Genomic DNA, 18,652 nt, shown 5'->3' on the forward strand with positions numbered 1-18,652 from the left:
GCAACAATACTACAGCGAGAATAAAAGTTACGCCTTCTTTCTTTGCGTGAACATTTGGGCGGCGTTATGCAAATCTTCCCACATCGTGACGTAGACATGTGGGGACGTGTTAGAACGAGCAGTTTTAGGTAGGCGTGGTTAACTTTTATAAAGAATATCTCTTTGGATTTGAGACTTTAGTGTTTGCAACTTTACAGATCTTCTTTATGCACCAAGAGAAAGAGAACACTCCAAAGAGAAAGGAAAAATTGAAATCGCATCATATGACCTCTTTAATAGATTTGAACTGTACTTAGTACGTAATAAATATATATAAAATATATCACTTTTTTACTAGGGTAGTGGGTTTGATATTTTGCTTCTGTTGAAAAAAAAAAAAAGTGTCTGAATATTTCCTGCAGTTTGGCGCAGCCACTGTTTTTAGAAGAAAAACTGTTTTTTTCAAAGCAACAAAATGATGCTATTATTGCAGAGTGTGACTTTAAATATATGGTTGGATAAGTGTGGACAAGCACAATGAAAAAGGCAGACAACACAAGCAGTCTGTCCTGCTGCCAAAGCCCCGTCAAGCAAACATGTCAACACTGTCGCACTTCACCTCTTCACAGTCTGTCAAGCGCCACTAAATGAATGCTTGTAAACATGATGGATGGACTTATTTTCACACTGTTTTCAGCATGTCATTTCGAGACCTAGTTAACAACTTCTCCTAAGAACGTAAGCCATACCGCAATAGCCAAGACTTACATAATTTCATTCCAAGTCATCTCTGTTTCTATTTGTATAGTGACATATTTTCCGCTCAGGTTACTATTAATGAGGCAAACAGGAGAACAGGTTCTATTTGTGGTTATTTTTTCCTCATTGTTTGCAAATGAGTAAAACAATCCAACTGCCAACTGAAGATGAATCTGCAGGACTAGACAACGGCCAATGAGTAAGTTTTAATTTACGTCTGCTTTAAACCTCATCTGCCCAACAAAACCATATTGTCTAGCAATAACACTTCACGTAAGAACAATTGTTTATCCAGACTGCAATGAGATTAAATGGAGATCAAAATGAGATGTTTACTTGAGTTTCTTCTGAGAAAGAGACCCAAGCAATCTTACACAAGATCTTAAAGGGAAAGTTCACTGATTTTTTTAAAAGTCATTATTGACTTTTATTTTCTTCAGCAAAACACACACACACACACAAATGTATAGCCTATCTATATTTTGAGGAAAATCGGGGTCATAAAAATACTGTAAAATGGACATTTTTCATTTATGGGTGAACTACCGCTTTAATAATGTCTCAAATTGTGCTCGGATTTACTGCAATACCAAAGTCTGCTATGAAAAGTTAGAGATCTCAAAATACATTCATGCATTTCTCTCAAATAAATTCTTCTGTCAGCAAATTCTGAGCTAAGTCTCTTAATCGTAATATTAAAGTTACATACAGTGCCTATTTTTATTCCTCCCAAGAAATTTTACATGGCTATATTTAATACTTTGTTAATGAGATATAACTGAGAATTCAACATCTGACCAAAAAAGTGAAATGTTTAAAACTGATCAGTGGTAATATGAAAGATATTTTTAATGTTCGACGCAAATGCAATTAAAAGTTAATTAGAGGTCAACTACAGTGTGTAATTGAGTGTTTATTTTATTGATAGAAAACAGCACATTGCTGTGGAATGTAATGCCATTTAAACTTGGGTGGGGAAGAGATATAGTGTTAAAAGGCATTAACAAGAAACATAATGACAAGGTTCTCCTGGGAAGAACAAACCTTGATGACTACATTTTAAAGTAATAATTTCAGAGTAATTATCAGTGATATTTATGCTCTGAGGTTTTGGCATTTGTCTTCAGAACAGGAAGAACCAGTCCAACTTAACATTCCAAACAGGAAGACAGTCGAATAGACATTTCAGCGCTAAGAGGCCATGATTTCATTCAGGGGTTGAGAAACGGTGTGAAGGCATCACAAAACGCTTCTGTGAAACAAACCGCTAAAGGCTGGATACTTAGCTTAACTTTCTCTGGATTACATTCTTCTCCAAATAGGATCTGTCCAGCAAACCATCATCCCACTGACATACATCTGAAGAGACACAGGTAAGATTTGGGGTCAAATGTAGTGGTCAGTTAAAGACTAGTACTCTCAAAAATGAAATTTTACTCACCCTTGTCGTTCCAAATCTGTATGACTTTCTTTTTTCTGCCAGACACAAAAGAATATATTTTTTGTATTTATCATACAATGAAAGCCAGTAAGGTCCAGTAGTGTTTTAGACACCATAGGCTTTCATTGTATGAAAAAATGCAACTTTTTGCAAGTTCTGGTTCTTTTTAAATCTCAGAAATGATTATATGCAGGGTTTAAATTGGGCCGGGGCCGTCCGGGGCTGAGTCCCGGTGTTCTGACAAATAATGCTACCTATCAGATTATGCTACCAACACTGTATTTATCCTACTGTAAGGGTAGGTTTAGGGTTGGGGTAGGTGTACATGTTAATAAAGCCTCACACCTTATTAATATCATGCTGGAAGCAAAATCTGATAGGTAGCACAAATCATCAGAACACCGGCACATAGACTCCGGGGCTCGACATTAACGCTTCATTAACGCCAGACAAGTATATGGAGGACCAAACCTGCAGAAATAATAAATAAAGAAATAACAGGAAAATAAAGAAATAAACGACTCGATAAAAACAAATATAGTTCATTTGTAATAAAATGTAATCCTAAATTTATTTTTATGACCTTTTTCCTATATGTATTCTTTTCTGTATTTATTTTTTACATTTATTTTTATTCTTTTAAAGTTTTATTTACTTAGCTTATCATTTATTTTTATATTTATTTATTCATGCGTTTATTTATTTTTTATATTTATTTATTCCCACATGTATTTATTTCCAGATTCATTTATTTATTCATTTATTTATTTTTACTTTTCCGTGTGCAGCATGGACATGAGGGAGGCAGTCCTTGCGGAACTCCGGTGAATCATTGGTTGAGAGCTCACGCAGAAGCGTCAGATCAAACTAGAGATCGGAGTTTGTGGGATCAAATGCAGAGTTGCAAGATATTTTCACAGATTCACATTATTATGTCGAATTACACAGAGAAATGTGTACCGTGACTCCCAAAAGCATTGTGAGCCTAAATTCAGTCGTAAATCAGTTGCACCAAAGGACCTAGTTAGACCTACGGTCTACTCAGGCTCACAATGCTTTTTGGAATCGCGGCCCACTGGCAGTTGACGTCTATATTCGCAAGTTTAGAGACCATCTCTAAAGTTAAATTCGACATTGGTATACATGATTGTAACTTCAACAGCATTTAAAGAGAATGACTTACAGTCACAAAACCAACTGTAAAGTGTTCATCTACGAATCAGGTATATTTATCAATATTTAGATATAACTTGACAGTTTATTTTAACAAAATATCACAAATCTAACGTATGTCGTATGTAACTTTAGAGACGGTCCCTACACTTGCGAATATTGAATCGCCTCCCTCATTTGCACACGGAAAAGTAAGAATAAATAAATGAATAAATAAAGCTGGAAATAAATACACGTGGGAATAAAACAATTATAAATACATACATAAATAAATTATATTAAAATAAATGCAAAAATAAATACAAGCAAGCACGCTGAGGTAAAAATTCAAAATGAAAAGTTTTTATATTTAAAATACCGTTAGTTAGGCAACATCACACAATGTTTTCACCATTACGACTGATTAATAGTTCAATAAACAGTAATACAATAATATTAGGTCACTTACATATTAGGTGGAACCACAGCGCATCTCACAGCAACCAGCCGATTCATTGCTGAATTGATTCCGTGTTCTGAACTAATTGGTTGAGTCAAAGTTTCATTAGCCCATGCATATAATAAGTGTTTGAACGAATCGCTTGAATGAACAACTCAGTGACTCACTCATTAAACGCTCACTACTGGCACCTACTGGCGTTTTAATTTAGTTTAAAAGTATCATTTCCACCATCATTTCTTGTTTGTATATTCCAAAAAAATATTTAAAACAATCTCATAACATTACTCAATGCAGTTGTATTTTTTCAGTGTAAATGATTTCATTTGATAACGTATAGATAACAATAATCACATTATTATCATTGAATTTATAGATTAAATGTAAGAATTTGAAATGAAAAATGAAGTATTAATAAGGTTAGGGGGAAAATTCCCTCTATAAAGGTAAAAAATGCCCTTGGATTAAATATAAAAAACACTGATTATATGTATTGGTAGTAGTAAACAAAATCCCACATGGTTGTGTTCAGTTGTTTACATAATAACTAAAGATGAATAGTAAGTATGAACGTGCTTGGAGTGAATGCTCATCAGTCATTGTCAGTGCTGGATTAGTGAGTTGTCGTCAATGAGACAAACGAATTGTTTGAGTCAAGTAATTGCTACTACAGCTTATTTAAAGCATTGATCATTGTTTATAAATCACAGGGTTCATGCATATCATTTAAAGGCCTGAAATTGATATGCTCATGCATCATACTGAAGGGTTTAGAAAAAAACTATAAATGATCATAGTTTTGTGAGTCCACTACTGTTGTTGTTTTTTTTAACATGAGAAAGCAAGAAAGAAGGAAAGACAGATAGCAAGAAAGAACGCTGTATTTTGGTGATGCAAGTTAACTTTCCTAGCTTTGAATGCATCATTTAAATCATCTTAACGTACCTCGAGAAATAAGGAAACAACTAAACTGTATTCATGAATATATGCACCTGTAAAAACAAGTGAAAATCAAAGAGGAAGGAAATATGAGAACAGGTGTCATAAGGGCAGTTAACAATGAGAGATTCAATATTGCTGTCAAGCCGCATTTTCTACTCGTGTCGGATAAGCATCATGTACGTCAGGCACGTTTAGATGAATTACGTCTGTGTGTAACAAGTCATGGCACACTGAGTGTTTCAGATAATCAAGTCATGAGTTTGAGATGTTCTTGATCTGTCGTGATTAGGATATTAATCTGCCCACACAAATCTTAGGCCAGGTGAAGGTTTGATCTGATGATAAAATGAGAACATTAGACTTATTATCTAACAACAACTCAGAGCTTTGTGAAGTTAACAGGTTAAGGATGGGTTGATGATAAAGTTAGATTAAAGGGTTGAAGATAAAGTTTATGCATCGTTTACTCCGTACAAGAACAATTTGTGAGTTGTCAAATGGATTAGAATGGCAATAAGGGATAAATAAATAAGTGATATCATTTAAGGCATTCAAAAAATAATAGAAACTACATGAAGTGAAGAATAAAGATCTTATATAATTGTCTCTAAATAGGTCACTGAACACAAAACATGGTCTTATGGTAGCATGCACTCACAATGCAATCTTGAACAAGCTGATTCTGTATTTCCAGGTCAGTACGATGGAGCAGGACGGCCCGCAGGAGAAGAGATCAGAACAGGGAGAGGAGATGACAGAGGAGAGCTTCCTCAAAGACCTCTACCTCTTTATGAAACAAAGAGACACTCCGATTGAGAGAATACCTCATCTAGGCTTCAAACAGAGTGAGTGAGAAAGACAAATCAGAATCAGAATCAGAATCAGAAGAGCTTTATTACCAAGTATGTTTACACACACAAGGAATTTGACTTGACGACAGGCGGAGCTCAGCGTCCTTGCTGCCATTTGCGGCACCATGCTGGTATATCATGAATGTATGAATGTATATCATGAATGAATGAATGTATGTCTGAAAGAAATTATTTCAGGGTATTAACATATACTTTTTTCCTTTTCCTTTTCAGTCGATATGTTCCTAACGTACAAGACAGTAAAGGAGCTAGGAGGCTATCAACAGGTAAAAAGACATTTACTGCGCACTGACCACAAAATAGTTTTTGACTATACTTCCTGTCGGCATCTTCTTATATGTTTTTGATAGCATATTTTGACTGGCATTAAGATTAGTAACCTCAGATTACTGCCAAGAAAAATATTTTTTGTCACCAAAAATATACACATCTTGTGTGCGTGATTTCCAGGTTACTGCACAGCAGTTGTGGAAAAAAGTTTACAACATGCTTGGAGGAAATCCGCGCAGCACTAGTGCAGCCACCTGCACTCGCAGACATTATGAAAAGTAAGCACATGTAACCCTAAACAGCAGCTGCTCGCATATAATAAAACAAACATGACTAATTATTTAAATACATTTTAGTCACAAAGCTCTTTTTGTCCAACCAGGCTGCTTCTTCCTTACGAGTGTCACCAAAATGGATACAGGGACGATATTGTCTTCAGGACCCCTCGATCGCAAAAACGCTTCCACCCCAGCAGTTACAGCGACTTTGAGCACGAATACCCCAGGAATGGTAAACATGCAGATTTCCGCCACCTCCCGGCATTCCCTCAGGTATGGCATCTTAAAAACAGAACAAATACTCTTAAAGACATAAACTCTCGGAAAAAAGGTACAAAAGCTGTCACTAAGGTGGTACCTTTTCGAAAGGTACAAATATGTGACCCTGGACCACAAAACCAGTCTTAAGTCGCTGGGGTATATTTGTAGCAATAGCCAAAAATACATTGTGTGGGTCAAAATTATTGATTTTTCTTTTATGCCAAAAATCATTAGGATATTAAGTAAAGATCATGTTCCATGAAGATATTTTGTAAATTTCCTACTGTAAATATATTAAAACTTTTCACTTATTTTTGATTAGTAATATGCATTGCTGAGAACTTCATTTGGACAACTTTAAAGGCGATTTTCTCAATATTTTGATTTTTTTTTGCACCCTCAGATTCCAGATTTTCATATAGTTGTATCTCGGCCAAATATTGTACTATCCTAACAAACCATACATCAATGGAAAGCTTATTTATTCAGCTTTCAGATGATCTATAAATCTCAATTTCGAGAAATTGACCCTTATGACTGGTTTTGTGGTCCAGGGTCACATATGTACTCTGAGGGTCCTAATATGCACCTTTAAGGTACTTCTACGCACTTTTTAGGGGTAAAAAGGTATACCTTTAGAAAGGTTACCACCCCAGTGACATCTTTTGTATCTTTTTTTTTTGAGAGTGTAGTAGAAATGCAAACTACAAAGTTTTACCAGAGTATTGAATTAATTGAATTCTACTCCTCCTTCCCTCTCAAGCCCTCTCAGAACATGTTTACAGAGCATCAGAGACAGATGTTTAGCATGCCTTTGAACATTGCTCCATACTTCCCACACGGCAGTACATCTCTACCCAATTATATGGCTCTTCGAGAATCAACACTGCCTCAACTGAGCCTCAGCCCTTCTCAAGACCTTACCCGACCACCTGCTTCGTATTTGGCCACGTCCTCTGTGGAGGTTCAGAGCTGCAACCAGTCACTTGATAGGCTACGCCACCTGGCTAAAGAGTACAAGTCATCAGCCGGTTGGGAGGAACCACTCAACCTCAGCTGGAAAGAAAACAGACACGAGACACTGATTGACACGCCGTCATCTTTCAGCCCACCTTCAAAAAAGCCCAAGTTCCTCAACGAAGCCTCACCTCTTTACCCTCCAAGGGATTTGATGTCAGAAGAAGGTGCAGAAAAGGGGGAAACAGTGGACAGAACTTCCATGGGAGAAGGAGGTGCAGGATCTGTCCGAGCAGGACCGAGTCCGGTGACGGCTGACATCATTGATCTCACTTCCTCCTCCACAGCCAATCCAGTCCCACGTAGGGCAAGCCCTCCTTCAGTGAACCTCTTCAACCGTAGACTGAACTACTCCGAAGCATTCGCTTTGAAAGCACGGAAGCGAGACCTGCATGCGGACTGGTTGAAGGAAGAATCTTTTGGTGCACCTACATCTAAGTTAGGGATCCTAAACCGAAGCAATCCTCTTGGACACCCACCCGTAGATCCGAGCGGCAATATGGAGATTCAGATTCCTCTAAAGCTTCTACAGGAGTTGATTAGGAGAGGACTGCTTTCCAACCCGGCATTTACGGCAAACAGCCCTGTGTCTCAAGACCCAACCAAAGCTGAAGCACAACCCGAGCACAAGTTCCACATTCAATCACGTTCAGAAACATTCGAGAGCTCCACCACAAGTGAGGAACCGACCAATTTGAGTTTGAAAAGAAACCTTTCTGAATCTAACCCTCAAGAAAATGGTATGAGGAAGCTCCGATTCTTTGGTGGCAATGGCATCCCAGCAGAATCAAAGCTTCAGATGATCAATTCTTTTCATGTAAACAACTCTCTTAAGTTCTCTCTGGCAAGTGATGCACCAAGATCATCTCAACCTAAACAGGCACAAGTTCCTACAACAAAGAACCAAGAGAGCATGATTCCCAGACCCCCCAGTTACAGTGAAGACACTCCACTCTCTTTGACAATGAAGCCTGGAAGGAAGTCAGAGAAAGTGATGGGAACATCTAACAGTGTGGCAAAGGAAATCTCCACTTCCCCACCTTTGATGCAGGTGACGTCAGACAACCTCAAACTCCTTCTGGCAAGCCTGCCCTATAGACTGGAAAGGGGGCAGACATTTTGAAAATTTGCACACCTGACAAACTCATCACCTCGGTCAATGTTGCAATCTTGGCAGATCAGCCTCTTGCGTTGCATTACTGAAGGACTTCTGAAAAGATGAACTGAAAAGAGAAATGTTGAGGATATACAACTGTAGCATGAAAGCACTGTCCACTCTCAGTCAACATGTTAAATTAGACATGACAGATGCTTTTCACTGATGAACCTTTTGTATAATATGCATATCATTTTGAAAAGGGTCAGCTTGGGAAAACACGGTTGTTTGCTTTTTAGTCTATAAATCCAATTGAATTGCGAGACTTTAAATAAGCAAAGGTACATTTTTGTTAACTCAGTTTATGATGAAGCACTTATACTTTGGCAACAAAGCATAGACCTTTTTTGTAATTATTTTTTATTAAAATGTAAACATGTAAAATGGCTATATAAGCATGATCATTTTGTTACATTATTTTACAATTCTTCATATTTCAACAATTTTTTTTTTTACACAATAGTTCTTAATTTACATTTACATTTGCAAACTCACAATGTCTTTAAAAAATTTAGATTAATGATTTTGATTCTTTCCAACTCCATAACAAATATATCAATATATATCATATACAGTATGTACTATATTTTGCCTTCTTTTGTACTAAATATGAAGCCTTGACATACAGTACCTTCGAATTTATAAGAATATGTTAGGTATCACATACACGTTGTTTTATGGCTGCACAGGAACCTACTGGAATATCATGTTAAGATCTACTCTTGACACTTGCAAGACTTCAAGACGCTACGATGAAATATGAAAAAAAAATGCTTTGGTTTAAAATTGTTAATTCGTACTGTGGACACATAAGCAATAAAACAAACACACAGCATGTACACGCATTGCAATTACACACCCATAAACAAGAAGTGATGGGGATTTCCAATCGTTCATTTTATTATCATGGTACTATTAACACATAATTGTCCTATAAATAATGAAACAACAGATTTGTACCTATATTCCAACTACAGTCTGTTCAGAAAGAGCAGGAACAAAGATTCCATGAAGCAATGTGACATCTTTTTCATGGACACAATGGTGGCAGGTGGCTTCTCCTTGGATTTGAACCTACAACCTTTGGGTTACCACCAGCCAAATTATTAACCAACGAGTCACATCACCTCATATTACATAAAAGAATAATACTTTTGGTAGTACTGCTGAATTATTAATATAAACAGCCTTAACCTCTAAGACAATTGTTAAAAGGGTTACAAATCCTACAATAAGACAAATCAGTCAACAATTTTAGCTTGCTATTCAAAACAATGTTCTCAGAAAGGAACTGTATCAGTGAACATATTTAATCAATGCATTCCATTTATTATGTAATACAAATTACAGTAAGTCAAGATGCTGTAGGGCCTACCCTTCCAGCTATCACTGACAACTTGACACTGATCTTGATAGATCTAAAATTAAAATTCAGGTAAGGTTTAGAGATGAGGGTTATATTCATACCGATTTGAAATGGTGTTGGTTGGTTGGCTGTTTGACTGATTTGTCTTAAGAGAAGATAAGGATCATTTGAATTTAATATCGATTTTAAATCATTTAAAGGTTTGGCATGAAACTTGAGTTGCTCAATTTGTACCACTTGAGGTGGTACAATAATTACTATGACTGAAAAAACAACAAAAACAAAAACAAACTGTCAAACTCTTGTCATGCAGGATTTCCATAGCTTGTAGCAAGTAAAAAATGTTCCAGTCAATTTTAAAGGTGAGTGATTTAAATCCAGTGACAGTGTAATGGAAGCCCTGATCCTCCACAGGATCAAGTTACACTGCCAATACAGGCTTGTAGAATCAAACATAAAGAGCCAGACCTTTACCGAGCATTGAAAAAGAGATTTGCCCTAAAAAAAAAAGAGAGAAAATACCATGCTGTACATGCATATGCATAAGCTGATATACTTTTTAATAGATTTTGATACATGTTTTTCAGTCCTTAACAACTGTATACTGGGAATTTACTAAACGGCTCTTTGGAATGCTACCTGATCAATTTACCTTTCCATAATTACACTAAACTGTATAATTAGCTGTTGTTCCTGGCAAACAAATTCCTACGCAGGTGTGCTGGTTTATTGTCTCTTGTAACACTATTAATTCTCACATGATTTTAAGTCAAAGTTTCTTTATTATTATACATTTATTTATATGGTAAGTAGCTAAAAAGTGGGAAACTGTCTTGTAATATTAGGGTCAATTTTTTGATAATGACAATCAGAGTTTTAAGCCAATACGGTATTTTGTACATGGGTGTGCATGTTGGATTTAGCAAACAAATATGAAAAAAAAATCTAAATTTCATTTTTCCCAAAAAAAGATTTGTGTGTGCTGTAATATACTGGGTGTGTTGTGAGCTGTGCACAAAACAGGTTTTTTCTTTAGTTTTCTTGTTCGATCCTTCAGTAACTGAAACAAAGAAGCAGATGGAGAGGAGTGTGAGCAAACAAATGAATTACAAACATGTTTTGATTCTACTGTGGTGTGGCACATTTTTATGTCTTTAATTCTGGGAAAGTCTAAACTGGTAGAGTGACTCTGTGAGACTGTGGAATTGTAGCCACAAATCATATATAAAAAAAATTCATGTAATCTATGGCATTCGCATGTATATGTGCATGTTCGTGCCTCCAAAACTATGAATACATTCTAATGCATAAAATGTCTTAAAATATAATGCAACTTTTTTCTTTGAGTGTGCTTTGATGATGACGTGTATCCAAAACTCGTTTGTAATCTGCACATAAAGTCAATGGAGAATGAATCACGCACAGTGCAGTATTAAAACATGATTTAAGCAACAAATCAATTAATGCAATCAGCCTCAAGCCAGACTCCACAGAGTAATTAAAGTTCAGTTACAGAGAATGAATGTTTGCTCACAAAACTATACACCACAGTTATCAACAGGTTTGGCCCATCCTAAGCAATATAATCAACAGGCAATTTATGACTTTTTTTGCACTGCTGGGCAGCATGTTTTTTTCATGCTGTCTTTCATAGTCAAAACTGAGTAAATTAAATTCTCTGACAAAGATTGACTAATTCATTGTTTTTGCAGATTAACAGCTTTTGTAATTTGGATAAAAGAGCATTAAAGTCAAGATTAAATCAAACTTGACCCTGTTTACTTTCTTAATAAAAGTTCCTGACATTATGAATGATTTTTTTAGTGCAATTTATTGCAATAATTTGTTTTTGCAATTTTTTATTAAAATGTAAAAACTTTCTCTCAAATGACTTATTGATCAAGTTAACCACCAGCCATTAGCTATTTAGGCACTATTTCTAGAAAACTCACATTCAACCTGCTTCCATTCTGTAATGTAACATCCTTTAAAGGGGTCCTATTATGCTTTTTCACTTTTTCAACTTTAGTTAATTCTTGGTGGATAAAAGTCCCACTCTGCATTTTTTCTTGTTGAATATCCTGTTTCACTTATGGGGGAAAAATCATATTATGGAAGTAAATTGGATTACATGTTTGGTTCATGTTGACCATTTGCAGTACAGGCCAGTACAGGCCACTGAAGTCAGCATAATTAGTGACTAGTTGTTCACAGTTGTAACTGTAACAGTTCACTGGTTGTGTAACAATTGTAGGCCTAGTTAAAGTTGCAATTTCACAAGGGAGATTTTTTTACTGTAAATTTAAAAAAAACATGTTAACGTTAATTTATTTGAAATAGAAATCTTATGTAACATTATAAAATGCCTCTGTCAAAAAAAAAAAAACTGATAAAATGTGCTTTTCGTGGCTCAGAAACATTCATAACAACTCCAAACTCAGATCAAGAACGCTCAACACGATGACCAAAAAATACAAGGTCATGTTATATTTATCTGCAACTTCCTCATACTACAGCACATGCATGCTAACACAGCTTTTCCGGGTGGACTGAGGCACATGTGTAGACATGTGTAGAAACACCCACACCCACACCCACACACAACCACAAACACCCACACACTGCATATAGTAATTAACAGATACTGGCAGGTGGTGGCCGTGGGAATGTGACCCATCTACACCAGCAGCCAGCCGTTCTCGGCAATTCCACTCCGGCTTCTCGGTCTACCCTTAAGGTAAAATGACTGGCAATAGTATGACAGGAGCAAACTGGCACAAGGCAACTACAGACTGCTGTGGGCACAATGGAAATACAGAGTTCTGGCATGAAACTCTAGATGGCACAGTCCAATAGGTCTAGCTCAAGCTGACCGACCAAATACATTAACATTGTCATGTACATTATCATGCCAATCCCTCAGAGAGTTGTCATGACAGAACTCTGTTCATCAGGTTGTGTTTGTGTCAGATGTGAAAAAGGAAACTAATACACGCAAGTCCATGATCATTAGGGGAAATGCTTTTTTTCTTCTTTTTTCATTGCTAATTAATTATATTATCAGCAGAAAATTTCAGTTGAACCGAAAAATAAACATGAATTTGGGAATGTTTTAGAATCTGGTATGTCCTTCTTTTGATTTACTAGCAGCACTAACATGAACATGTAAAACCAGACAGTCAAACCTCTTTCGTTCAATCTGTCTTTCTCGGTTACTAATCTTTTATTAGTAACCTAGAAATAATGCACAATGCAAATAATGAATGTCCTAATCATTTGATGCGGATACGCTGTTTTCGTTCAGATCAAATCACAACAACGTAGGAAACAGATCCGGCGTGACGCAGCTGACACAGAACAGCATACGCTGTTTACGTCCAGCTGATATTCTCCAAAATGGCGCTACAGGGTGACGCGGAGGAGACGAATTGTTGAATAAAGTAGTTTTTTTTTCTTTTGCGCACAAAAAGTATTCTCGTAGCTTCATATAATTGAGGTTGAACCACTGATGTCACATGGATTATTTTACAGATCTCCTTGCTACGTCTCTGGACTTGGGAACATTTCAGTTGTGTTGATGTCTATGCAGGGTCAGACAGCTCTCAGATTCCATCAAAAATATCTTAATTTGTGTTCCGAAGATGAATGAAGGTCTTACAGGTTTGAAACGACATGAGGGTGAGTAATTAATGACAGAATTTTCATTTTTGGGTGAACTAACCCTTTAATGTCTGCACTTCTCTGCTACAAGAACGCACATAATCCCAAGCTCTTCGCTAGTGACTCCTGAACTGTGAAGCTGAAGTCAACAAACAGGAAATTTTTTGGGTTCCGTAAATTGACAAACATGCAAGTTTCCTTTCTTTTCAATACCAGTGAACACCTTAGAATTCACCGCTTGTATGCGCTTTACTAAACCACACATTCCAACAAAGTACACTTGTCAATATCTCATGTGAGTAGTCCAAGTCGGACTTGTTTGCTTTCTTCTGTCCTATCAAGTATGAGGATACAGCAGTAAAACTGTTTTGTCTCATCACTATGTCTATATAAGATGCAGATGAATCAGAGTTTGCTGACAGATGTGGCAGAGTTTGGCATGTGTGACAGTGACACCACACCTACACTATTATGGCATGTGTGAACATGATTAAATGCACTAACATGCCTCTATATTGCTTCCATTGAAATTATAATACAACTGAATGTACTTCAAAGCAAAGGTTAATTCAAATCAATTCAGATGATTTCAGAGGGTGGAAAGCCACTCCCGGGCATTAAAATGAACACTGATGCCTAGAACCTATTCAGGTGTCACAGGTACATTGTGTACCATCACAATGCGCGGTTCATCTGTTTTGAGGGTATTTGTTACGTGTCCTAGTAGATGTCGTTCTGCAACACACATGCCTTCAGAGAGCATATGAGGGCATTTGCCATCCAGGCGTTGTTTCTCATGTGTGCCTGTGTGTGTTTACAGTACGTGCTTGTGTAACAGTTGTCTGAATTTGTATCACCTGTCATTATAATAGGTGGACAGCAGGCTTTGGATTTCAGAAGAAACAGGTCTGTTCAGGGGTTGCAGATGGTTTCTGGTCTTGGTGGATGGCGACGTAACTGCATAAAAAAAGGTAGACAAAGAACAAGTTTAAGAAACCGCGTAATTAAAGACCTTGAAAATAAGTCACCAAGGTGTTTTATTTTTTTTTAACTAATCAGTTCTAACAGACATTTTACAGTCTGGTGAGATATGAAAATTGTGATTAAAAATTGCATTTAAAACATTTAAAAATATTTTATTTATTATTATAAAATATTTATTTAAATTTAAAAATATATTAGTAAATATTAAAAATAAACTGTAAAAATACATAAATTACAAAATAATAAAATTGATAAAGAACTGAATGAAAAGTAAAAATCTAAAAATTAAAAATGTATAATGTATAAAAATCTATGGCAGCCCTAATTACATCTTTTTAAATCATTTAAATACCTTAAAATATGCACTCTGCATATTAAGCATACTGTGAATGTATTGAAGAGATACACCCTAAAATGTTTTTGTCATTATTTATTCTCTTCATGTCGTAGGCCTACGTTCCAAAGTCATTTAGACTCAAACGAAAATATTTTGTTTTCTTTTTGCACAAGAAAGTCGTACAGGTGTGGAGCAACATTAATAAATTAATAAATGATGACAGAATGTTCTTTTTCAGGGTGAACTATGTAATACAAATGTTACGCGTGCTTCGCATACGCCCCATCCCAGAGTCTTAAACGGCATACTAAACAGTGTTCATAATGTCTTATTTTTCTCTTGTTTTCTCTAGTTCCTTATTGGTTGAGCTGGGGAGATGAAGCTATAAAGTGGAAGGAGGCGGACCCTCCAGGGCTCTCTGCCAGCCACAGTTTGCTCCGCAGCGACATCGCTACGTACCTTTTCTTAGTTTGTAATTTTAGAATAAATTAATAAATGATGACAGAATGTTCTTTTTCAGGGTGAACTATGTAATACAAATGTTACGCGTGGTTCGCATACGCCCCATCCCAGAGTCTTAAACGGCATACTAAACAGTGTTCATAATGTCTTATTTTTCTCTTGTTTTCTCTAGTTCCTTATTGGTTGAGCTGGGGAGACGAAGCTATAAAGTGGAAGGAGGCGGACCCTCCAGGGCTCTCTGCCAGCCACAGTTTGCTCCGCAGCGACATCGCTACGTACCTTTTCTTAGTTTGTAATTTTAGTTTGGAGTGGGGAGTCCCAGCTTGTTTCTATTAGTTTAGCCATTTCTACCTCTGTTGCTGGGCTCCCCGTCTCCTACTTTTGGTTACTTTTGTGAGTAATTTGTGTTAAAATAAAGAATTATTTGGAAGACACCAGCCGTTGTCCATCTATTATGTTATGTGTCCCTTCCGACTCCTAGATCCTTATACAGGGACCGTAACAACAAAGAATGAAGTAAATGACAGACAGTTAGCAAACACAATATTGACTTTCTTTAATTGTTGCGCATTTGGGCGCATCTATCAACACGTCATGTTCCACAAGCATATTTTTAACAGTCGCTTTTTCGGCTCTTTCTGTTCTGCTCAACAGGGATGATCTTCAAAGAACAAATGTCTAAAGATGCCGCACAATAATGTATTGCATCTTAGTTCGCCGGCTTTGTAAGTATCACAAGCGATTAGAAATGAATAGCCTGACGGCACGTCTGGCTCGGCACTTGGCTGAACTGTCTGTCAACTGATACGTCTGAAAAGGAAATACGTCCCCACCCAACAGGGTGGGGTGATTGAGGGAAATGTGCACTATGCTTAAATTAGCATGTCTATCATACAGTATGTCTGTTAAGTTCAAGAGAAAGTCAGTATGTGTATTTTTAAGTATGTATCTGATGTAAGAATGTATATTGAATCAAAATGTGTAAATATGTCTTTCTTGAATCTGAGGCTTAGCACCTAGTTTGTTTCCATATGTCTGGTCTGCAACTCTGTGAAACTATATTACATTGAAAAAAAAATGTTTGCATATTTTTGAAATTACGCAGGTGAATATTGTGTAATCTTAACAGACAATACCTGACTACTAGAGATAAAAAGGTTAACTTTACTAAAAATCTTCTCTATAAAAAGGTTAAAAACATAAATAGATCATATCGTCCTCGTCCTGTAGTTTACTTTTTGTTCATTACGGTAACATTTTATTGTTCTTATGTCATCAAGTAAATAAATTTTTTTTCAATTAAATAAGTTAGCTAAATAAAGTTACTAAATACACACTGCTACACCACAGAAAACACTACTGTCAACACTCACCTTTCCTACATCTCACTTTTAAAAAACAAAATAAACAATCTCTATAAAGATAAAAGAGCAACCTTATATTTAAACACACATTAAAAATGTAATATGATTAGGTTTGTTTGTTTATCACTAATCCTACTGCATGCCAATTTCACTATAGTTTACACTAAGCAAACAATTTGTATATTATTAATTTATACAAAACATATTCAATTATTATATAATAAGGGTCATTCTCAAAATATGCACAGGAGACCAGGGTTATTTTAGTATAATTGAGATAGAAGGGGTGTAATGGTACACAAACATGACGGTTCGGTACGTACCTTGGTTTTGATGTCACGGTTCGGAATGAACCGTTATAAACATAAAATTGCCTTTGTTATAAAACAGTGGTTTAAACAGTGGTTTTGCATTAACTTCTAAATTATAAAATTTCGGAGAAGTTTATACAGAGATCTGTCGCTCCAAATCGGCATTTATTGCTTGAACTTTCTTAAAAAAACTGACATAATTTGAAAAATGAGACTTTGTTTCTTATCAAAATTAACAATATATAAAACGGGAAGTTCCAGTGAAGTTCCACTTTGTGCAGCAGTTAAAACAATGCTGTATTTGTTCGGTACACATGCGTACCGAACCGAAAATTTGAGATACTATTGTAGTTATTATTATTTTGAATAATAAGAATTTTTAGATTTTCTGTGTTCATTTTTATTTGAAAGTTTTACATTTTCCTGTTTTAAAATGTTTTTTTATGTCTATAGTTTTCATTCAGTTTTCGTTTTTGTTATTTTAGTACATCAAGGTAAACTAAATAAAAATCAGAAATGTTGCCTTGGCAAATAGCCAAAATAAAACAAGGTTTTTTATGTCTTATTTTTGGCTGAAGTGTATTTTATTTTAAGTAACAAGTTTTAGTTTTACTGTAATAACCCTCCAAGAGACCTTGCTGAAACACAAATGTGTCTTACTTATTGACTTCCTACAATCCCACAATGCTCTTACCCATTTCATGATACAGGGAGCCTTGTGTTAATGTCACCATCATTTTCTTTGGAGAAGGTTCCTCAATCTTCATGAGCTCATTACAGCACTGTTTCCACTGACCTACATAGAAAAGCACAGGCCGTCAATTAAAAGACAGGTCTTTTTTGTTTTGTTTGAGTGTGAGTGCATACTTTTAAACACCTGAGGACTTAAACAAAGGTTTCAGGGTAAATGTGAAAAATAGACAAACTAGACAGGTCCATGTGTTAACATTTAGAGGATGTAGGCCATAAAAAACATAATTCTTGCACGACATGTAATAAATGCCTAACATGAAAATACCTGAAACACAGCCATTAACAAGGATGCTTTTTAGAGAGGCACTACGTGCTCGTGTCTACATATTTGTGTAAGATATGTATCGAATTTCAAGCATTCAGGAACACTGTATGTTAAACTTCTAAGAAAATCAGAACACCTGTCTCAGTTACTTTTCTTGTGACATACCAAACAGACCACATGCTTTTCAACTCATGGTGACACATAAGCCATGAAACAAGGATATAAGACTGGGTGAAAAAATGCTGAAAAGTACTAACAAAAAAAAAACTCTTGACACATAATAATCTCCGGACATCATTTCGCAGAAACCAAAACCGACTGCACAGAAACCAGTCTGATCAACTGCTTTAACGTATGTGTCGTTATTTTTTCAAAATGTGGCACTTGCGTAACATCTATACTACAAACAGAGATAAAGGTATTATTCAGAACATACACTGTACGCTTTCCAGTTGCCCAAACAAACAATAAATCATATTCGATGTTGTGATTCAGTGCAGAGGAATCCAACTCTTTTGAACATGAATGTGCGAAGGTATGAAATTTCTCAATGTCAAATAAAT

General features: G+C 36.0%; 2 protein-coding genes across 2 annotated transcripts in view; one reads left to right on the forward strand and one right to left on the reverse strand.

Annotated features, from left to right (window-relative positions):
* The first annotated feature begins 1,966 nt into the window (after positions 1-1,966).
* LOC107739744 (uncharacterized) lies at positions 1,967-8,992 on the forward strand. The gene is made up of 6 exons (XM_016551944.1): positions 1,967-2,111; positions 5,428-5,578; positions 5,819-5,871; positions 6,056-6,153; positions 6,258-6,426; positions 7,178-8,992. Exons 2-6 carry the CDS (start codon positions 5,437-5,439, stop codon positions 8,552-8,554), a joined length of 1,839 nt encoding a protein of 612 aa, XP_016407430.1. The 5' UTR covers positions 1,967-2,111; positions 5,428-5,436; the 3' UTR covers positions 8,555-8,992.
* A 468-nt stretch (positions 8,993-9,460) lies between these two features.
* rtknb (rhotekin b) overlaps positions 9,461-18,652 on the reverse strand; it is a 29,760-nt gene continuing 20,568 nt past the window's right edge. Inside the window, exons 12-14 of the mRNA XM_016551842.1 lie at positions 17,766-17,867; positions 14,471-14,570; positions 9,461-11,013 (exon numbers count right to left, since the gene is read on the reverse strand). Coding sequence (XP_016407328.1) covers positions 11,007-11,013; positions 14,471-14,570; positions 17,766-17,867 — 209 coding nt within the window. The 3' untranslated portion in view covers positions 9,461-11,006. The remainder of the gene's footprint in view (positions 11,014-14,470; positions 14,571-17,765; positions 17,868-18,652) is intronic.

This window comes from Sinocyclocheilus rhinocerous, unplaced genomic scaffold (assembly GCF_001515625.1).
Source record: "Sinocyclocheilus rhinocerous isolate Xijiao unplaced genomic scaffold, SAMN03320098_v1.1 scaffold585, whole genome shotgun sequence".
NCBI classification, from domain to species: domain Eukaryota; kingdom Metazoa; phylum Chordata; class Actinopteri; order Cypriniformes; family Cyprinidae; genus Sinocyclocheilus; species Sinocyclocheilus rhinocerous.

What these genes read in the sequence shown, in the direction of transcription:
- LOC107739744 (XM_016551944.1), top strand. Translation starts at nt 5,437, where the DNA reads ATGGAGCAGGACGGCCCGCAGGAGAAGAGATCAGAACAGGGAGAGGAG. An exon ending in AGCTAGGAGGCTATCAACAG is followed by an intron (nt 5,872 to 6,055) that starts GTAAAAAGACAT and finishes CGTGATTTCCAG; the next exon opens with GTTACTGCACAGCAGTTGTG. An exon ending in ACCTCCCGGCATTCCCTCAG is followed by an intron (nt 6,427 to 7,177) that starts GTATGGCATCTT and finishes TTCCCTCTCAAG; the next exon opens with CCCTCTCAGAACATGTTTAC.